Source organism: Falco biarmicus, chromosome 9, assembly GCF_023638135.1.
Source record: "Falco biarmicus isolate bFalBia1 chromosome 9, bFalBia1.pri, whole genome shotgun sequence".
Classification (NCBI taxonomy): Eukaryota; Metazoa; Chordata; class Aves; order Falconiformes; family Falconidae; genus Falco; species Falco biarmicus.
In genome coordinates, this window is record NC_079296.1 from 20583417 (window position 1) to 20607387 (window position 23971).

Below are 23971 nucleotides of genomic sequence, written 5' to 3' on the forward strand. Positions count from 1 at the left end.
AATGTATCCCTGAAGAATAAAAGCTGTATTAATACATCATTTTGCCATAAATGTGATATAGACAGCAAAAGAACATTTTGTCAACTTCAGGAAATAAGAGAACTATTAAGAATTATTTAAAGCATCATAAAGCACCAGCAATGTGCAATTGTCAATAGGGGTAGACATTAATCTTTCCATCCCCTTGAACACTTTCTACATATTGTGCTTGAGTTTACTAGACATGCAGCTTTATGCATTGAGTACTGCATGTTAAAGTGCCGAAGAGCAAGTGAACCCATTAAATGAATAAATATGCCTTGAGAAGTAAAGGTCCAGTTAAAGAAACATCAATAACAAAGAAGAAAAAGTCATGTGACAAAATTTTCTAGCACCTTCCTAGATTAAATCTCCACTACCTTAATGACTTTTCATATTGAACATATCCCTCCTTCTCTCATTTAGTTACAAAGGAAAAACTTACTGTCAACTTCAAAATCACCCATGTAAGTAAAAAAGCAGCCCTACAGCAACATATAAAAAATAATAAAAAATGTAGTGTATAGTGTATTTGACTTCATTCTCTCACTTCAAGTAGAATCCTGTAATGCAATGCAGCAATTACAAAACTGGACAGAATAGGTCAGGGTGCCTTGCAGTCCTCAGCATACCAGGCATACATGAATAAGACTTGTTGGTCTGTTAAATGCATAATCCCTCCAGTACCATCATGCATTCATACAAATTAGTGCTATCAGACATACTGAACTTCATTTATAAGTACCTTCTTGCTGCTTTTAAGAGGGTTGTTTACATGCAAGGAAAAGATGCCTTTGAAATAACAGGACTTAAACTGTTTACTCCCACAAGACAATTTCTTTCTCCTTCCCCTACCTGGGAGAGCATCTTTAAATTACCATCTTGTTCTTAGAGCACCCAGACCAAACAATAACTGCAAAAAGATGATTATGAATCCCAAGTTTCTCTTAAAAATATTAATTTGATTTTGAATCATTAATTTAGCTGATCAACTCATCTGTATTGTCAAAGAAACATTGAAAGAAAGGTTAATTTCACATCACATAAAATCTCATTTCAATGTTTTTTTTCCTCTCAGCAGCATGACTTACCTGTACACTGTCCTCCATTTGTGGGATCCCCATAATAGCCTGGCATGCATGTTTCACATTGCTTTCCTGTTGTTAAGTTTTTACATTGATCACAGACATTATTGTTGATGCAGGTGCTGTGACCATTACACTGGCAAGCTAGAACATAACATTTAAAAAGCCATTAGTAAATTGCTCTTGGGAACAAAATCATTCCTATGCGATTACAAAATTGCAATACAATGCAATTCTGAGGACTTCAATGCTGACGAATGACCAGCATATATATTTGTACTTTGACAGAGAACCTCTTTAAGACAGCATTTTGACAAGACACGAATTTGCACAAAAGACCACAGAAGTTGACTACGTAGTGACACTGAGTTTAAGGTGTGTGAGGAAGTCTTTTTTTGCCATTGTGATGGGCTGAATCTGGCCCTTATAGCTTTAAAATACTTCCCAGTCACTTAAGAAACCTGTTCAGAGGCAGCAAGTCACCGAGACCAAATGCAAACCCCCATACCTACAGGCAATCTGCTGTGAACCATTCAAAAGGCTGCTGCAACAGCGAACACGAACAGCTCACACCCAAGCTCATATCTACTAGGGAGAGGAAACATAAAAAAAAATAGAAACACTAAAGATACACATCTTTTTAACAGTTGTGGTCCTTGCATTAGCTTTGGCACCCCAAGGGGTTTTAAGGGCATCAAGACCACAGACAGCTCCAGCCCCTTCTCCCTGCAGCTGACTTCAGTGAGAGCAAAAAAATAACTGGCCTCAATGTAAATTTTTTATGCCTGACCTTCAAACCATAAAGTTGCTTTTTTGTCAAATAACACCACCATAAATCACTGATCTTGCACCACACCTCGACTCCAGTGCTCCACGTTTTGGAGAAATTCAGAAAGTACCCATCGCTCTTGCAGCAAAATCACACCGTGAATTCTGCCAGAATCGTTAATCCTACTGCCAGGGCTTGGCTGGACAACCAGGAGGATTTGAAGGATGACCTCTCTATAGAGTGGGACCTCAGAGCTCGTAGTGCTCAGCAGATGAGCAATCTGTATATTACAGCAGCTTGTCAAATGTCAGACTATGACAAACATCAGACTATGTCAAAGCTGACCATCCCTTACTGGAGACAGGTGTGTAAGACTCAGCAGAGGACAGTTATCTCAGTAAGACCTTTTTTAAAAAATTTGGATTTTTAACCTAAATGTCACAGTGACTGGTGTCTTGTCCACGGTGTGGGGGGGAAGACAGAGATTCTCACTCATTGATTTAAATTTTTTTAGAGCTGTTTTTTAATTTAGTAACCTAATATATCTACAGCCATTGCCAGGCTTGGCTCATAAACCATTTAAATCTCCCAAGTTTATAATCTCTTCCTTCTTCTACAGTTATGCCTATAGAATCGTGTAAAGAAGTAACAAACATTTTTGTACTGCTGGAGAAGATGTTTTCTCACTTGACTAAATCTCTTTAGAAATGACAAGTTTTACTCTTGCTAAGTATACTTGATTTTTAGAGAGCTTTGTGGTGCCTTCCTCCAGACAGTTTGCCATTCTTCAGTTTGTTGCCTTTCTCAGAAAAAACTATGTGAAAATGCCATGAATTGCAGTTCCATTTTGGAGTTTGCTTGCATGTCTTACACATTAAATGACATAAAGCAAATAATAGGGGGAAAAATGCAACCCAATAAACAAAAAGTAAAAACAGGGAATGTATTAAATAGGTGTCTTTTAAAGTAAATTAAGATTGCCTAATGATGGCTGTGTCATTATGTAGGAAAAATGTTTCATCCTGATATTCTCCAATTAGTGGATTATTGATTTGTAAATTTTCTTTTCTTTTTAATGCTTAGTTATGTTTTTCTTAATTTTTGTATTATTTAAAGGAAAATGAAGGCAATCTTCGATAATGTTTTTTTGTTTATTGTGAATTTTAGTTTGCTGTAAATTATAATATCATGTGGTCATACATGGTAGTTCTTAGTTCTTACATTTTGTTAAGGCAATGAAAATGGAAGAGATTTAAACCAAATTTTAAAAATCCATTTATATACAATAAGAACCAATACAATCTACAGTTGACATGACACATCATTTGAAAATAATATATTTGCTGATTTTCCTAAAATTATGTATCTCATTGCGAAAAGAGAAAAATCAGAACTGCACAATTCAATAACTTTCTGGTATAGAGATGAGTGCAATCAAACTGGGGATAACAATATTAAATAATTAAAATAATTAAAATAATGAAACACTTTAATGGCCATTTAAACAAGAACTAGGAGTTTAATTTTGAAAGTAATTTTTTCAGTAAGTGATTTTAATATACATGACTGGCAGCAACAGAGTAATTTTCCTCACACATACAAAGGTGGTTTAGTTGAATCTTCAGTGAGGCTGCCCTGGAGATAAGCAATTTCATGTCTAATTTCCTTTTCAGCTCTGTATTGAAATGTTTGGTGATGGTGGCATTTGTTGATAATTATGGTTTAAAGAAAATACTTAATACTAGGAAAATATAAAAAGAAGCTATGCAATATATATAAAATGTATATATAATAAGATTACAATCTGGATCTAGTCTAAATATACTTCAGCTAGTTTTAAACAAACTACTTTGAATCAATACATACTGCTTTTCAGAGGAGAAATTTAGAGACAACCTTGGCCTTGCGTTCCACCTAAACTGTTCTGAAAGGAAATGCCAGCACTATTTATTTTTCCTTTTTTTTTATAGATGATATTTGCCATTTTATTTATAATAATAGTTCAGTTAAAATACAAATCTGTCGAAAAAAGTAAAGATGTATTCATATCAAAAGAAATATTATGACAGCTGACAGCTGCTTTGAGGACTATTGATTTTAAAGTGACCAGTCACAAAAATCAACATTGTGTTATGCTACCTGCTGAGTTTTAGAGATTTGAACAGACAGAAGATAAGAATTAATTGAAAATACTTCTCATCAACACAATTGCCCGGAGGTACTATAAAGAGGATGGATATGAACTACAAGGAAAACTAAGTGCATACATGAATGAACATGAATGGTTTAGCCAACTATTTATCGATGTGGCAGACTAATCTTCAAACTACATGTTATAACTTATTTATTTTTATTTTCATTGAAACTACAAACTGTTCAGTAGGCTTATACCGACTTAGTATCAATTCTATCTTATTTCAAAGACATCAAACAATTGCTGTTCTAAGAATAATAAACTGTATTAGTATAATCCATTACAGATAATATTTTAAGAAAATGAAAATAAAAGCTTAGGAACAAAGCCTACAGCCTATAATAATCAAAATGAAATTTCACATCAATTGAAATTTGAATTCTATGACTTCAGTAGGGTCTGCCTCAAACTCATAAAACTAGTGGGTTTTTAAACTAAACTGGAACTCCAGCGAATTCTTGGTCAGAACATAGAATGAATACAGAACATTTTTCCATGAAGAATAAATACAAAACAAATAAGGTGATAAAATCTTCTAACTCAAACATTTTAGGCAAGATATATATATATTGAGATATATATATATATATATATATATTTAGTTTACAATTTTGCTGGTGGTAGATATTATGTCTTGCAATGAAAGTCTAACAATACATTTATCAACATGCCTCTATTTTAACATACAAAGTACTGAAGTTTCCATACAATGTAACGTCATTCTACTGTTTCCAGAAATTTACTGGAGGCTTCTTTGTTCAGGAAATGATATTAGATATTTGGAGGGTTTTGGTTTTAAGTCGGAACATTTGACAGTGTCCACTTGGTTTTACATTTCACTTCATTATTAAATTATTTTTTAAAAATAATCTGTTCTCTACCTATGTATTTAAAGAAAAATTACCAAAAGAAAACTTTCTAAAACTTTCTTCAGAGATTCTGCTTTCTAAATAACATAGTGAGATACAGACTTACATATAAATATATATAAACATACATATATATACATATATGCACACACAGAGAATACACTGATGAAAAAAGTACCCAGGACAACAAAAAAATGTAGCTGTGTGGATCCATAAAAGCTTTCATGTAGAGAAGCTCCAGCTTCCAAATTTATCAGCAGTATGAACACTTGCTGGAAAAACAGCTTTAGCACAATTACATCATTTATTATTAAAAAAAAAAAATATTTCAAGTTGTCTTTTAAACTGTATTATTTATTGTAAATTACCGCTGGAGGTGTGTCAAACTCTCCAATGTGCCTTTCATTTGCCTGCACTACTACACTGCTGCTTACTTTTCCAATAAACTTAACAATAAAAAACAGTATAATGAGATTGGTACGGCTTAAATTTAGACTTCTGAGATTCTCTTTAAGATTACAAAAGCATACATTTTATTTACTCCAAATGTCGAAAAGTTAGGCTGGGTGAACAGCTTGGATGTTTGGCGGTCCCCCATTCCCACAGCCAGCTGGGCTCCTGCGCGAGCAGCAGGGATGCAGGAAGGTCCTGCTTCTGGCCATCACCAGTTGCATATAAATAATTTCTCCCCACCTGCATTCTTCTTCAATGGATAGGAAAGCCAGAAGAAAGCAAGAGCTGAAGGAAATTCATATGTTTGCATTTGAAAAAGTAGAAGGACGGGATGGGTGGAAACTCATTTATAAATAAATGGCAATTTTGGTTAAACTATTTGCATTAAATTTCACATGTGAACCGGCATGACAGGAAGCAAATTTAATGTTCAGTAGACAGAGTAATAAACTACATATTTAGGAAATATTTTGGAAAAACAAGTCTCATTTTTTTGTTGTTTGTATTATTCAAAACAATTATGTTAATTTGGCATGCTTAAACAGAGAAACACCTCTTATTTCATATATAAGAAAGAATGGAAGCAGACCTTACCTGGACACTGGATAAAAGACCACTCATAATTTTTCTCTTTTGGACAAAGACTAGCATCAAGCACCATTTCATTAGAGTGCGTGCTAACAGGCTTCATTGGGCCTCTTGACGATCCTTCCAAACATTGCCCTTTTCCAGTGTTACTGGGATCGTTACACCATCCGCACCCAGGCTGTTCCAAACACTGTCCACAGGTCCTCAGTCCAGAGCAGTTTTGAGCTTTATTACATGGAATACAATATTAATTCAAGGTTGGGGTTCTTTTTTGTTTGGGTTTTATTTTGCAGTGTTTGGCGTTTGTTTGTTGTTTTGTTGGGTTTTTTTTTTAATAAGATGCTAGGATCTTAGAACAGATGAAAAAACAATTTTGCTTTTCTATTTCCTCATGTAAATTAAAAAAATTTGGTAACACTAGTAAGAATATCTCTGTTCTCTTCAAAAGCTATACATCCTCAAAGATTACAGAATACACAGCAGCTGTTTGTTACACCACAACACAACAAAAAAAAAATCCAAATAAACAAAGATAATAAAGCAGAACAATAATATTACACATTTTCCTTAAATCCCACAATAAAATATATATTCCGTGCTTATTATTAATATATGTTATGGGATGCATGTATTACTTCTTTTACTGATGTAAACAGTCCTTCCAACAGGAAAACTTTAGAATTCAAGATAAGGTTAATGATCAAAGTAAGAAACATAATCCAAAAATTGTGATAATTAAAATTCAAACCAAAAATTTATACAGGTACAAAGTATCCCAGGATCATATCTGAATATTCATTAACAAATCTCACTCTATTTTCTTATACAGACCTTTCAAAACAAGCTAGCATACTGCACATCTTCCAAAAAGAAAAGGATTCTTAAGCTACAAGTCATAATTCAACCCCATTTAACAATATCTTAAGAGTCGCATCTGTTAAGAGTAAATAAAGTTTTGATTGTTAGTATGCAAATTGAAAATCTAATCTCCCTCTAGATCTTTTATACTCTACATTTTTTAAATAATTTGATTTCTCATGAAATGGTCTTCCTCATATTTTAAATCTGTTTAGAACCAAATAAAATTCATATTCTGAATTCACTGCCACTTCTTATTAACAAGAAGTTAACAATTTAGTATCTTCAGGAACACCATTGGAGTTCACAAGTATATTTGAGCTTCTTTTGCTACATCTTCTTTTTTTCTTAATGCTGTAGCACTGAATCAAATTAACATCAGAATCATTTGAACATTGATCACTATGGATACCTGTCTCTTCTCACATTAACTTTGTAGACACTTAAAAAATAAATTTTAAAAGCATACATGAACTTCAGGAAGATTCTGCCAGGAAGACAGAAATAATCTGTTTGTTTTTAAAATGAAAGCAGTTTAAAGGTTTGTGGGGGTTTTGTTTGGGGGTTTTTGTTTTTTGTTTTGTTTTGGGGGTTTTTTGGAGGACACTCAAATGGCTTCTACATGAGTGTAACCTCACAATTTGTCTCAGGACACTATCCAACTAATGTTCACAGCCACCTGGACCACTCTACTCCACAAAGGCAATACTTGAATCTGTTCTGTGAAGGGTATACTAAGCAGAACAGCTTCATTTCTGATTAAATACTGACAGCAGAATAATGCTAGCTACTCTGACTTCAACAAATATTAAAATTGCTTAAAAGTAATAGAAGCTTTCAGAGAAAAACTACTCCAGTAGACTAAAGATACATGCAGATATCAAGAAACCAGGTAGTTAAGAAGCTGAATGAGATCTCAGGACTTTAACAGTGCAGAAAGCTGCAGCATGAGCTCTTGTATCATTAGAATTGGAAGAATCCAAAGAGGAGGAAATGTTTCAAGTTTCCAAAATATGGGAAAAGGCCGAGGGGGGGGAGCAGGGGAGAGCTCAATCGTTCTTGGAAATCGACATCAATCATGATGTGATAAATCAGTTTTAAACCAGACCTCATCAGATATGAAGCAATGATACAAATTTTGGTTTTTGACTATAGTAGAAAATAAGCAAGTAAAGACCACCACTCTGTACTGGCCAGCTTGCCCTTTCAGAGGTGCACTGTTAGTGATCCAAACAATTTATATTCTGTTGTTACTAAAGCTAGGAGTAAACAGCTCTTGGAGTAAGAGCTGCACTATCTTCATAGAAGATAAAACAGAACCAAAAGTGAAAATTCTCAGATATTTTCTGTAGTAGTGCTCAGCTGAAAAACTGGAGAGTTAACTGAGGAGTTATTGTTTATGGAAAAGGGGGATATTCAAGCAGAATTTTTTTTTTCTTTGAAATTCTAAAGGAGATCAAAGATTGTTCAACTGTCACTTATTCAATCAAAAGTCATAATGGATGCAAGATGTGGAGAAGAGTGGAATGCAACTTTTTGGCAAGCAGGCATTAAAATGATAAAATGTCACCAATAAAAGTGTGTTCTTCATTTTAATTTCAAGTTGTAAAAATAAATGTGAAGTTACATTTTTTCTTTTAAATCATACGTGCTTGTGTGAATATTTTTTTTCACTAAGAGTTAAACATCCAAAAACTCAGAAATCAGTCATTCAGAATAAAAATAAAACAGGACACACACACATACACACATCCCTAAAACCAGGATTTTGATTTTTTTTTTTCTTAAGGTATAGTTACATTCTGTTCTTCAGCTAAGTAGAAACACTACCCCTTGGTAAGGGAATACACTTAATACTTCATTACCTCAGCAACAATAAAGATATATCTACCTAATCAAATTTTCATGTCATTTAGTTTGAAACAATGTCTGAACCATGTTTCATTTGGACAATCATTTTCTGGTTTAAATGTTAAATATCTAATGCTTCAAAACTCTCAGGAAAAAAAAAAAAACCAACACACACAACCTGCTTACAGACACTAAATCTTACTTTTCTTTAATTTCTTGAATAGAAAATGCATTTTAATATAAAACTGCCTTTACATAATGATGAACTGGTATATAGTAAACCCTGTTTCCCTTATTTGATATAAACTTTGTAGAGATCTTTGTAGAGTGTCCCCCCAACAAATTGAATCTGCATGATGTGCAAACACTACACAAACACAAAAATATAGTTAAAAGTTCAGGCTGACATAACATATACTATTTTAAAAAGCTAAACATCATTCATGTGGTAGTCTGTCAATTTTATCTCCAAATTTTCAATCTACTTATCTTCTGATAAAACTCACTATCAGTAAATTGCAAAATTGATTCCTTATGGGAGTGAAAAAAATTTTAGCAAACTGTTATGAGAGAAAAACACTTACAGTGTCATTATTCCAAAAATACAGAACAAGAGATTTAAGTGTTCCTATTATTTCTTTATTCTTGGACCAAAAATGGGCTGATGGCTGGGTTTAGAGGACATGAGGACCCAAGGAATGTGCAAACCCTACTTCTAGTCCACACTGAACTTGGACTCTAGAACCTGGATTAATATCTGAATTTACTAACTGAGCATAAAAGTTTACCAGAACAGGTCAACATTTCCCCGGTTGATTGTATTCTAAGATTACTACAGACGATGAAGGAACCTCAATTAAGAAGAATACAGGCTTGGACAGTTTTACCTCAAAGAAAAATTTTCTTATACTTTATTTTCCTTTAACCCAGATATATGTAGTGGCCTGGTCATTGTAGCCATTCTTCTTGGCTAAAATTAGAATGTATCAGTGATTCCTATTACAGATACGGCAGGACCTTACTTGATATTTTCCTGAGGCTTAGATGAAAACAAGTAACTACCTTTTGTATTTTTTGTATTTGTATCCATAATCTATTAAATGGAATCACAATCTAACTATGACCCTGAAAGCAAGTTGTATTTTGCTGTCACCATGAATTCTGCCACAACATATCCAGAAATAAAATGTTCCAGAGGTGCTGATTTCAAAAGAGTCTTATGGAGAGAAAAAGGTGGTCAAAAGAAATAGCAAAACACTCTCACAAAGAAAAGCAGTAATGAGAGTTCAACCGTACACCTCACAAGTCCTGTATATTGAGTTTGGGTCCCACTGGATTGGAAACCTTTACAGGGAGAAAGTATTTTAACCAAATCTTGAAGGACAGTGAAATACTAAGAACCAGTCTTCTGTAGGATGGTGATGGAGGAATCATTCTAAAGAAACCACAACTGAGACAAGAATTGAAGGCACAGGCAGCTTGCTCCAGCATCTGCGTGAATTATGGCCCCGATACAGGTTGGAACTGCAGGGTGCTGAGCTGAACCAGGTCCAGCCACTAAAGACTGGGGAAGCAGCTGCTTCAGCTGAATGCTGTACTGAAAGGCACATTGAGTAGGGTCTTTATTCTGCTAGAGACACTGTAGCAATTTCTGCTGAAATGTGCTTCCATAGGGCATATCTGGGGAGTATCTTTACTGCTTGACAAAAGCAGAGATCACTTCCCTTTAATCTCAAACAGATGAAATGAGCAGTCTTGAACATTAACACAGCCAGTATTGACCTCATTTGATCACAGGACAAAAATTTTCTGCACCTCATTTACCTGCCTGATGGCCTAACAGAATTCCCTCTGTTTCAATGGAGAGGATAAACAATCTTTAAGCGTTAATAATCTGTATTTTCAAGTGAGAAGAATCTAAGGAAGACCAAGACCATTGGTTTTGCATCTGCATTACAATATTCTCAACTTACTATCGTTGTTATACCATTGGTTTTATCTTTGCATGCTAGAAAAAGGGACCACTTTGACAAAATAAATCAGAACCTTAAAAACTCTGAATTCAGCTCATATTTTTTTAATAACTTGATGTTCTATAAGTCTGAGTTCTACATATTATTTATCTAATAAAATAGTTATAGTATTCTGTTCCAACTCACAGCCATTGTTTGACGTACTAACACTGGTTGTAAAATACCATGAGTCAAGGTGCCTTTACCTGAAAGCAATAAACACTTTTTTTACTGCTTCAAAAGACTAAATATGTTTCAACATAAAAGAATTGTCAGTATTTCATCTGTATCTAGAAAATACACACACAGTATCGACTGCTTACATTAGCAGCTATATAAAGTCATTCATGTGCAATTGTTTTTATCTTCAGTGAATGCGCTGAATTCTACTCATATGATGCTCTTTTGAGTGGAAAAAATTACAACAGGATGAACATTCATTAAGATACTCACGGGAGCATGTGGCAGTTTGCCATTCTAGACACTGTCCATAGGGGAAGGAGATTATATAGGCGTTGGAGTCAACACATCGTTTTGTACTGCTACACCACATACATTCCATACCATTACTCGTGCAGTTAGAACATGTTGTTCGCAGGGAGCATGGCTTTTTGCAAGGTCTGGCATTCTGGTTGGGACTGACTGGAAAAGAACCACAAACATTTATCATTTTTAACACAACTTCAATCCCCTTGTTCTTTAATCATATGTTCCATTAGAAAATTCCTTGTTACATGGAAAGTGGTTGCTTCCTTAATTATCTAGAAATAATTTCATCCAAACTTATGTTGCGGTACATACATAATAATTTTTATAAAATACTATTGTAAGTAGTACTCAGCATGAGTCATACTGTATCTCTGAAAGTACATGTAAAACTTTTCACAGCAATTTTATCTATATACTGAAGTAAGAATTTTAACATTCATTGGCTAGTAATGTCAGCTTGGTTACCTGTACATACACCACGTAAGTCTCAAACTTCTATAACAAGTACAATAGAGTTCAAGGTCTAATGTTCTCATTAATTCAACAGTGTATAAGCAACAAATATTCTACTTATGGCTTAGTTATCCCCTATAATTTTGCCTAAAATATATGAAAGTCACTAGAAACCAAAGAGAAAGTAACTAAAGGAACATTATTCAATGCAAAACAGATTTGGATTGGGTTTTCTTCTTTGTTTGGTTGGGGGTTTGGGGATTTGGTTTTTTTCCTTGTTCTTCTCTACTAAAGACCACATTCTGACTAGTTTAATGGTGTATTATCTTAAAAAGTCACAACACACAAAAAGAACTTGTATATCCCAACTTGTGATTTTTGCTTTGATTTCAAATAAAACTGCAAAGTGTACAAAACCAAGAGTATAGCAATTCTTAGGTAAGAACACAAAACAGCACTACATTTTCCATACAGAAGCACCTTGTGAAATACTGGGATTATGCCCTCCTACATACTGCCTTTTTTCATATATTATTGATTCATATTCAATACCAGCCAAGTTCTCAAGCCATTCTTCAACTGCTAATATAGTACACCAAATCACTTAACCAAGGGTGTTTCTGGATTTGACCTACTATGCACATATTTAAAATGCGGTTTGCAATTAATAAAAAATACAAAATAAAAACTAAAAAAAAAAAAAACCAAACAGCTGTACTATAAAAGTATTCTCATACAGCTGAAGTACTTTGACTTCTACAGTCTTTGAAGCACCACAGGATTAAAAAAAAAAAAAAAAAAAATCTAAAAGAAGACACTAGTAGCAGATGCATATAATGTTGATCTAATTGTACAATACTGCATCTTAATAATGTTTGTTACACCTAGTGTATCCTTTATGTTTTGGGATGTCTCTTCCATTGTGACTATATCTTCCACTGTTCTGAGAAAGACCTGGTAAACAATTAACAGTTAACACAAAATTAAGAACACAGTGAAAGATGAAATTTTTGGAAAATACAGATGGCAGTAGCAACAACTTTACAATGTATATCTTGCGTTTACATCATTATTTGGAATTCCTTATAAGAGAATAAAGGATTGGTAAGATCACGCTTTGGTTATGCAAGTTAACTCCTCTGACAATTTCACAGCAAAACCATCAGATAGATAAGCAGTGTTCTCAATACACAAACAATGCAGCTATTTTCCAGTTTTTCACAGGCAATGCACAAAATAAATCTGAAGGGGAAATTTAAAGAACTTCATGTACTCAACCTCACAGCTGTGAAGGGAAACAGGACAATTGGAGCATGAAAATGTTAATTTGAACTGTTATGTCACCATTTGCCCCAGTAATCTTTATACACAAACCAAAAAAATTTTGGGCTTTGTCAGTCTTTTAGACCATTAAGACGTTCATTGACGTTCACGGAGACTCAGAAAGAACACATCAGCCTTGCTGAACACACTCACACTACAATCATTGTTGTCACTACCACTGATTTAGAAGAAACTTACAAGACTTCTGGTGTAATGCAAATTAAAACATGTAAAGTCATTCACAAGCAAATATTTGATGATTAAGAAATATTGTTTTTTAGATTGAAGCTCCATATTTTTCAAGAAATACAAAAGCTGGGGATTTTTTATTTCATCCAAATTGTCCAAAAAATCTCTCTTAGCCAAATGAAAACCTAAACAGCTTTCTAATCATGAGAGTAACAGTAACTGAGCATAAAAGATTGCTTACCAACAGGTTTTTCACACACAAGACCATCTGCCATTGCAGTGCATGGATTTGCTTTTAGACCTGCCACCTCTGCTCTTTCTAGATACGCACAGAAGCCAGAGTCGTTTGGCTCTCCAGGCAGCCACTGCAGAGTTGTGTTTGTAAAAGGAGACATGTCATCCCATCCCCAGTAGGAGATGTTGATCTTGCGTAAACCTACCCAAGGTGAAATTTTCTATGAATCAGAAGGAAACAAATGAGAGATAATTAGTTGAAATATTTTTTCTTTGTTTTTGGAACATTTCAAAGAATAGCTCAGCAGCAACTTCACATTTTGAGAGAATTCACCATGTTCTTTTGTCACTTTATCATCACTGTCCATACAGTTTTTATCTTAATTGTTCTATCTTGCTGAACCTCCCCTCCAAAACAAACCCCCACAAAAAACCCACCCACTATATGCTTCTGTTCTACTAAAAATCTGTGTTTGTTCTAATCAAAGTCAATTCTGATTACTATTATTCGATAGAGTCAGAAACCAGGCCAAATGGTTGTAATGAAATTGTTGGGTTGTTTTTTTTTTTCCAGTGGCTACTATAATGATCACTAATTGTTACACCAATGTGGATAACAAAATACACATAAGTTAACAGCAATTCATAGAAATCAATATTCAGGATAAACAATAAAAACAGGATAAATATTCCATCCTTTGAAACCTGTGTTGCTGATACTAATCAACATCTTTAGACAATTCAGAAACAAAGTTGAAAGTGGTACATCTGCAACTTCAAAGCAATTAAACACACATTGAATACACTTTTATAAGCTCTGAAAATAATCCAGAAAACATTAAAAGCACGAATTCTTAAAAGATATTTAGGACGTATCAGTAAAATTGCATCACAACTTCTACTAATTTTTGTCATTTTGTCTTTATGAAATTAGCAACAGAAAAAGCATATTTTGAGGAATAAAGGTCTTTGCTTGTTCCAGGATAAATCTACCTACGTTTCTTGCTCCCATCAATGCAAAAATCTCAAGATACCCAAACCAAACACTTTTCCTTACATGATCTCTGTGATGGCAGTTTTCATTAACCCCAGTTTGAACATAAGGAACAGAGAAACAGAGAGACTACAGACTACAACAGGTATGTGGTGGTAGGTGAATACCAGAACGCAAAACACGACAACTGTCTGCACCAGACAAAGGACCGATGTTGCCATCTCCAAAGCAGAGATGTTGATCCGATTGTGAATTAGGTTTTCAACTAATTTAATTTACAGGCCAAGGTAAAGAAGCTGCCACAGTTCAGGATCTATGTGCTATTTCACAAGTAAACCAAGAGTCACTGCCATCATCTCTCAGAGAGATCTTTCATCTTTGATCTCACATCCCTCTTTGGCCACTCAGGTTTAATCCATGTCTGAAAAATCTTTCACAGCTCTTAAATCTATACCTGATCAGGTCATTCCTCTTTTTCCCTTGCTTTGTTAGACCAAACTGAAATATGAAGGATCATAAATTTTGTGTATTTTTTTTTAAAATCAGTAGGTAGATAATCAGTATTCTTGACCTCCCTAAAATGTACTCCCTATGTTCTCTTATGTCCTCTCAGTTAGGAGCATGATCAAACAAAAATTGCTACAGCAACTAACAGACTTACAGATGCAAGAACAAGCTTAAATAAACCAGAAAATGAAGAAAAAATGTTCCATTCCATAAGCTGTAATGCACTCTGAGAGACTCTTGAACAGTAACGAGAATATCCAGCAAAAATGCCACTGCCCACTCTTGCTTCTTACTTCTGTGTTTACTCCATAACTTCATTGCTACCCCAGGTGACCAACTTTCCAGGTGTCTGGGAGAGCTCTCATGTTCTGGATACTAGAAAGTCCATGGGGCAAGCAGTAAAAGTGGAACTTTGGCATCTGGAAAGTGGTAGATAATACAGCTGTTATCTTATTTGTTATTTAGTTGGCTAGATTGCTGCATGTGTTCAACATGCATCAGAAAACCACAGATATTTATGCATGTCTCTAGACATCTCTGTAGAACACTAAGTGTGCACACCAGACATTTAAAAAGTGTCAGAAGCTTAGGTGGGATAAATTGCTGACAAACAAGGACCTAAACCAACCTAAACGCCTACTTACAGGTTGAGGTATTCTAGCCATAAGAACCTTCGACATATTACTGACTATTTTGATTGGACTGCCAAATAATCAGTGTAAATCAGACTGCCTCAGCATCAGTGTAAAGAAAAGAGATCCTATCCCAGCTATGATGAAAAGCATGTCAGGCCAATAATGGAAACTGACAGTGCAGCAACGACGTTTGGAGAGAAATTCTTCTATTTGAGTACGTGAGTGTCTCAGAACTCCTTTAATGATGACAGGGTCCCAGGGAGGATCATGGAAGCCAGAGCAGCCTTAGGATATAATAGCAGCACCCCTGAAATGAAAGGCTTCTAGTAAAAACAACACATATCATAGTCATCATCATTCTTAATAGCTGTAATATCTGGACAACTTGTGCTCGTCGTGTCAGATATCTCAAATTCCATATGTACCATCTTTGGCTCTTTGCTAATGTAACACGTCAAAATACAGACCTGAACATCGATTAGTGTGTGAGCAAATAACACACACTGAAAATACCGCCTTGCAGGCTCACTTATGCTGCTCTGAGCATGTTGTTAGGATGTCAAAAAATGGATTATCCAAAATATTTTTTCTAATGTCTGATTAAAATATGATAAAGAGCTGAGAAGTAGGCCACCAAAATGCTCCAAGGACATGCTTGAAGTACATAGTCAATTGTGTGGCATGAATTCCGTGACACGGTGGAGTACAGTCGAAGACTGCTGGTGACAGCAGAGACGGCGTGTTGATATCACCGAAGATTAACAGGAAAAATGACTGCTGCTACACTGCATGAAAGCCAAAAGGGAAAAACCGATAGTGAATAGAGAATTCCGGAAGTTCCACCTGTGACACCTGCAGCCACCAGTATGCTGTGACTATCAAACCAATTTCTTCACAAAAAAAAAGCATAAATCTAGTCCTTATCTTTCAAACTGATGAAAGAATCTGTCATAATAGTTGGGAGACTCAGAAGCACTTGAAGCAGCTGAGGGACTTCAAAGGTGCCAAATGAGAGTGTCAATCCAGTTTCTTCTTCAGGCTTAAATTCACTCGAACTCTATGGGTGTTTCATTTAATGCAAAATGAATGTAGGAAAGTGACTACTTTGAATATCTTGTCCAAGATGCTTCTGAACAGGATCAGACAGGAACGAAACCAGATCGCCTGCTCTCTGCACCCAGAACTCACTGAAGCAAGATTCTAGTTTCCAGACCTCTTGAAAAACATTGTTATCAAACCAGTGGGGTGAAAAACAGTACAAATAAACTTTTCACTTCAGAAAACACACACTTGCTGACATGAAATCAGCCCCAAATATGTTTAATTTTTTTCTTCTCAAGAGTACAGACTTCTTTATTGGAAGGTCAGATGAGCTTTGATCAGCATGTAAGTGGGAAGAAAGTTACTCCTCAGGGAGTTCTGAAGAGATATTCTTTCTTTCTTATGAATGTTTGCTTTCAAGTTATCCAAAAACCACAACCAAGAAATCTACCCTGTCTTTGCTGTATTTCACACTTAGTAAATTGTTCAGATTATGAGTTGAAAAGGAACCTGCAACTCTATCAGAATCAGCTCCTTTTCTATTTGAGGATGGAAGAAAAGCTCCAACACACATGTGAACATGTACACACACCAGAACTTCTCAGTAAACAATGATATGACCTAGTTCAAGAAATCATTATTATTCAAGACACCTTTCTGTTGCCCCAGCAGGGCTGTCGTGCTGCTTAGTTTATTACTAAAGAGCCAGATGACAGGTGAGTAGAAAAAGTTTCAGTACATTTCCAAGCACTTTGACTGCGCCTATCTCAGTTCTGCAAGCTTAATATTATAGTATCTAATGTATGTCATAATTTTTCTGAGTGCTTTAAAGTAGTCCACGCTTGCTGGGGTTGTCAGTCCACTGAGGACAGAAGTGAAAGTCAACTCCAAAACCATGTAGTTCCTACCATTATGAGAAGTTTCCTTTAACACAAAATGCGTGATCATCCTGTGTTGCACCAGTAAGGACGCAACAAGGTCATGTGGAGATCTTCATTGTCTAAGCTCAGCAGGACTCATTCCAGCTCTTGCCTTCTAGCAGAATCTGTTTGATTTCTGCAAGACTGATATCTTTTTCTAGAAGCTAAAGATTTTATCAGAGCTACCTCCACTTTGCCTGCTCCAAAACAGAAAAGGAAGGGAGCGTTTGCTACATCTACAGAAGGTAGGATAATTCCTTAATGCAAAGTATGCTCTGCAATGCTCTATCTTTCAAGAAAAGAATGGATAATCTAGTCCAATTTGGGACTATATCTACCTTCCCTCACTTAGAAGCCAAACAAATGGTACAGCTCAATTTTACAGGTGCTAGTATCTAGAAACCTGGTAAAATTGTCATCATTCCACCCTCTAGTTTCTTGATTAAGAAAGCACTAGCGGGCACACAGGGTGGAAGCAGCCACTATTCATACAGATTTCAGCCTCACAGAGAGGTGGTGTAAAAGATATGTCCCTTCAGATGCTGCTTACACAGATGCTCAAACATACAAAGACAGTTAATTTTCAGTGACACGGTGCACACAAAAAGGCTACGAGGAAAATGCATTATCCATGTTCTATTAATATGCAGTTCTACCACTCTTCCATGAATACAGAAATATGACAGGCAGTATCTCCTATTTCATTGTTGACATTATAAAACCTAAAATTATTGCAATTGAAATTATTTTCTATCTAGCAGAAGTTAATCATCATGGGGTTTTTTTACTAAAGTATTTTTTTTTTAACCAAGCAAAAGAAAATAACTTAAACTTTGGGAAAATTTAGTGATTAAAGTAATAGCACTTCATATTTTTATACATTACTTATCAATTGATATCTTTGGTTCCCTGATACTTGCTACCTGCTCCTGCTGCTATTAATAATAATGGATAACCTTCTCTTTTGCATAGACATGAGACTAATCATTTGCTTTGAATCATAATCTTAACTTTGATTCTCTTAACCAAGATTCTCAACAGTATCTAGGGAATGATCTTCTATTTATACCTCTTTTAAACTTTTAAATATCATTATCTTTTTAACTAATGATTTATAATTACTTTGGACACCAACGTTGAACATTTTTGTTCCCATTTAGAATTGTTAAGAGCTAAATATTACATTTCATCCACATTATTGCAGAGCCACAAAAAGTCACCAAAACAAATTATAGGTTTTTCAGTAAATAATACAGATAATTATTCTTTATAGGATTTAGAACTTACTTCAATTATATTATAGATTACTATGAGAAATGGCAAAGTTCATAAAATTTTGCCTTAATAATTTTTCCTTCATATAGGAAGAGAAAGGGTAGGATGGAAACAGCGACTCATCTGTTATCTTACTTACTACCAGTCTTACTCAACAGCATTCTAGGTAAGTTATAGGAGGGGGTTGAAGAAAAAAAGACCAAAAAAAAAACCATCAAAAGAGGAAAGTATCCAGAAATCATCAGTCAAATGTTACAGTGAAACAAAGTAATACAACAAAAACTGGAGAATGCAATCAAACGTATGTTGAAAACTATTCCATAGTTTTATCCCACTGCACCACTTAAAAACTAGAACCATTCTCTAGAATATATTTCTCCTCTTTATTTCATTCTAGGCCAGTTTTCAGAACCCACAGCCCATCTTAGAAGCCATATACTTGGCTTGAAATGCAGCTAGTCACGGTTCAAACAATCTTCTAAAACACTGATAAAGTATCACCAAAAATCCTTTTAAGTGAGAAATCAACCTTTATTTTTAAGTTAAAGAGATCTAGGAATTATTAAAATGAGAGAAATTGCTGGACAGGGCTTTATTTTCATCTGACAGCAGAGCCAAATTGCAGTCATACAGTGTATACCAATAGAACATCATTCTGTATTCATTTACCATCCTATTTAATTGAACATAAGGAAAGTTTTTAGCCATTATGGGAAATTTACTAAACCCTGATCACTAATAACTTCAAAAATGTGCTCTTCCCTTATTCTAAACCACTTAATTTTAATTTTCTTTTAAGTAGTAATCATGGAACTACGTTCGAAAGGAAAATTGTGTAACCGTAATGAGAGAGCTGATACTTCATTCTAAATCCAGTGTTTACTCAGAAAATTTAAGTCAGACTAAGTTGCCTTGAGATCTACAGCAAATGTGATCATTTATACTCACGATAATTTTTAGGCATTACTGCTGCCTCAGCACTAATTTAATGAGGGCTGAATAATTTGCAGATGAGTGAAGTGAGCAAGTCCACCTTTACCGAATAGCCAATTACTACTGAGCCTCAAAATTGTCCTGTTTCTTAATTATGCAAGTTGCTAAGGAACTATCTATCTCTTTCAGAAATTTACCCCTGCCTTTACTTCAGCTTCTTTCATTTTGGATCTTAAATTGTCCTGGAAGTGTGCAATACATTTCTGACTCAGTTTCTGATGTTCATAATAATATATTACCAAACTTCAAAATTTTCAAGAATTGTTTGAACTTCTTGATTTCTAGGAAAATAGTTGTCCTAGGAAGAAACATACAATTAAACTTTGAAAATACAGTATCCCCTTAGTGCTTGAATTTCCACAGTATTCAGTTTTGAGAAGGGCTTGTGGTTAGTTTGCCTTTTTTCTGCATCATTACGAACAAAAAAACTGCTTACTGAAGATAAAAGCTATATGATGAGAAACCATCCCATTCTATTTACTACCTCATTGCTTGGTTTCTATTCTTTAACTATGCATTGATTGTAACTATGCTAGATACCTGCACATTTCATATTTTGTAGCTATTTACCCAGTGAATGACACATTATAAGCAGTGGAAGCAAGCTTCACGCTTTTTAAGTGTCTCAGTATCTTATTAGACACAAATGATGAAATCTATATGTAACTAGTACTAGGAGTCATACATTAAGTCATAAAAACACTTATGTCTCCTACTCTTTTCAAATTTTGCTGTTGTGGCATTGGTTAAAATAACATGTAATATCTGGCAAAATGAAAAGACTACAAAATCCCCAGTTTCCATCTATGAGAATTATAGCTAGTATTCCAGTGGGACCTTTGGTTTAGATACTCTGGAGTTTTCTTCTTTACGGGGGACAATTATTTTGGAAATTGGGTGCTCTTCTCAGGCATCCAAAATGAGTTGAGCTCCCCACTTCCTAAAAGCAGGAAGACAGTTAAAATAGAGGGGAACTAACGGACAGTGAATGTAAAAACTCCAATATGGAGAAAAAGTGCTAAAATAACTAAAATAAAAGACTTCTAAAATCACAATAGTAAAGTGGGACTGCTAAAAACTGTAGTAAAGAGACTAATTCAGAAAAAAAGTAAATGTCAGCTCCACTACAGCCTCACATATGATAAAAACAAAAAAAAAAACACAGAGCCCTCTGAGAATACCTTGAGCTACCAAGGAATAATATTGCCATGCAAAGCTCGCTAATTAACTGCAAGCTACACTCAAGTGTAATTTATAAAGGAAGCTTAGCCCCAAGAACAGTGAGTTAAAGAAAAAGTTGCAAACAGTTATATAACGCAAGGCATTTTTTAAAGCTGTTCTCATCTTTGTTTATGCTTACTACACCAAAACTAAATCTTCTCAGAATTTATTGCATGTTAACAAGAAAATTACAATTTTTAGTTAAACCCCACAGTTGGGAGCAAACTCCCAAGAGAACTAATTGCTCTTTTAAATGAGTATACATTTGAATATTAGCAAGAACAATGAGTTAACCTCATATTGCTGTTTAAATCTACTTTGCTGAAAAACTCAAATATTCCCCTTTCAGAATTTTTTGCTTACTAGGTCATTAAAACAGCACATAAGAAAAAACACTGTGTCATTTTGCTTTAGTACAGGAATCCACAGTCTATTCACTGTGTTTACTTTGGCATTCTCTTAAAGAATTTAATTTATTTTCAATGAAAAATACAAATTAGTCTAAATTACTGGTGATAGTTTTAGAATACGCCTGCAAATTCAACTGTGTTCTGACTTCATACTGCAAAGGCCTTTGTTACGTCTCTTTCTTTAGCACCAAATGAACCTTCTCCTTACCCTTTAAAAGGAGGCACTGTATTGATTTCCAATTTAGTATTGGAATTAAGAGAAATTATTTATATACAATAAGGTCTGGGCAAGGTGTGGAGACAATGGCATGCTCCTCCCTCTCAATCTTTCCGAAACAGTGTTTTGTAGGATTCTAAACATGATGGGGAATTCGTCCTAAATTTGTCCCAGAACAAAGACTTTGTGTATTAGAAAATAACCTACAAAGTCCCATGTTTTCCTATGAACAATAAAGAATTCTTAAGTTCTTCCAGGCTGTAGTATTTACTGACACTATTTTAAGTTCGTAAAATACACAACAGTTACCAAATTTGTTTTTCTTTTCTCAGTATAAAAATATCAAATAAAGCAGATAAAAACAGGTCCATATTCTTATTTCCAAATGTAGCTCTGACAACATTCAGTAATCCCCACAGCTTTTGTTTCACACAGGTGAAAGATTTTAAAGCCTTGGAAATTAACCACACAGGTCAAACTCCACCATAGATAACGCAGACTAAAGGCATAGCATTCACTTTACAGCTGCTCTGACTACATTTGCGAACTCCATACCACCACCTGTTACAAAAATGAGCCATCTGAAATGAAATCTCACTCCTTAAATCGTTATGATTGCAGTTTGAGAGGAAAAGGCAGACAGAAGAAAATCAAAAAGTTTCAGAGAGCCTCTGTCACACCTGATAAGACGCTTAGGCTGTCTCACACAGAACAAATGTAACTGGACAGACAGATACAAATGAATAAAATAATTTATTTTTTTCTAAATGCCACTGAAAACACCAGGATAAGTCATGGTAGCATTTCATTACAGATTCCGATAACTAAATGATTGTTTAACCCATGATATACTTTTAAAGTGCATACATTTGTCTACAATTGCATAAACTGTATGTGAGGTATCTCAAATTTACATCACTACATTGGCTCAGGACATATTTCATTTAAATAAAGATAGGCTCAGCAGGATGTCACCTTGTAGAAGTTCTAAGCTCCGTAGGAAAAATCTTGCTTCCAAAAACTAAAAAAACCCCTATTTTTCATCTACACCTCAAGCAAGTCAGGTAATATCTGTCATATCAATAATCTATCACACACTATGAGATTTGAAGGCCCCCTGTGCAGTATTTTAACAGGAATAAGGGGTGGGGGTGGGGTAGAAAGAAGGTGGCAAAATAAATACCTAATCACTGCCATTTGTGATTTTGTTATTTTGGTTTCAATTACATTTTCAATGTTACCTTATATCAGAGTGGACAGACAGAATGTGTTTCAAGACTGCAATAAGTACAATATCAAGGGAGATCTTCTGACATAAAAGAATTACTTTTCTCTCTCCTTTATTGGCAAATAAAATAGATGTCTTTCTAGTAAAAAAATTTTGCTCTGTCCAGCATTTATTGGCAAAAAACTGAAAAAACTTAAGTACATAACCTATGTTTGCATCTCTTTTTTGAAAGGGAATGCTGAAAAGAATAACATAGAATATTTAGATTCACAGTATCTGTCCCTACACTCTTGCATTCAGGTTTAGTATAACAGAAAGGCAATCCTTAACTGCCGTTTCCTTTGTATACATCTCATTTCATCTACAACACAACTTTGCAAATCACATACTAGCTTGATATAAGCTTTAATTATAGTTCATACTTACCTTTCATTTTCCTGAACTGTAAAATCCTAAGCCACTGAAAAATTAGGGGTTTTATACAAAAAATTGATGCGTGTTCTACAAAGCAAAATGCACACTTTTAAACATGTCCTTTGCCAAGATGAACCAATTTGCTTGTAACAGAATCTTCTGCTAAGACGTTCCATGTGAACATACTCTGTTGCACATACATGTTCCAATGATGCAGGTAAGCTTTCCAACAGGTTAAACAGAGCAATAAGTATTAAAATATTTAACTGCAAAAAACCTGAACCTGACCACACATGGACAGGTAATTAATTAATCTTCAATTTCTGTTCTTTTTTCCCACAGTTAAATTAATATGGATCACTTTCCTGAGGAATACTCCGATGGCAGCTTCCTGTATTTGCCAGAGGCATGTGAGAGTTTTCAGCTCTCTCCTTCCCCCACCATGATCACAGAAAGCTAATTAGCTCCTGGTTCATCCCGGCACTGCTTTGCAGGGAGTTTCCACACACTTCACATACCTGTACAGCTTCTCTGTGACTTTCACATACCATTTATATAAGGAGCAAGGGTTTTCTGAAGAAAAGTATACATCCTCAGTAGTTCACTGTCCTCAACTGCTTGAAGCCTGGCTATTCACCACCAAAAACCAATCCTGAGAGCACTTTTATAGATACTGATATGAAATTTGGGATTTTTTTTCTTTATTACAACAAAAAATATTTTGTCTTGTT

The 23971-nt window shown here is 34.8% G+C and overlaps 1 protein-coding gene across 2 annotated transcripts in view; it reads right to left on the bottom strand.

The window, feature by feature from the left end:
* ATRNL1 (attractin like 1) overlaps nt 1-23971 on the bottom strand; it is a 525478-nt gene that overhangs the window by 379603 nt on the left and 121904 nt on the right. For both annotated transcript variants that reach the window (XM_056352650.1, XM_056352649.1), the window contains exons 16-19: nt 13393-13606; nt 11151-11339; nt 5983-6201; nt 1110-1247 (exon numbers count right to left, since the gene is read on the bottom strand). In XM_056352650.1, coding sequence (XP_056208625.1) covers nt 1110-1247; nt 5983-6201; nt 11151-11339; nt 13393-13606 — 760 coding nt within the window. The remainder of the gene's footprint in view (nt 1-1109; nt 1248-5982; nt 6202-11150; nt 11340-13392; nt 13607-23971) is intronic.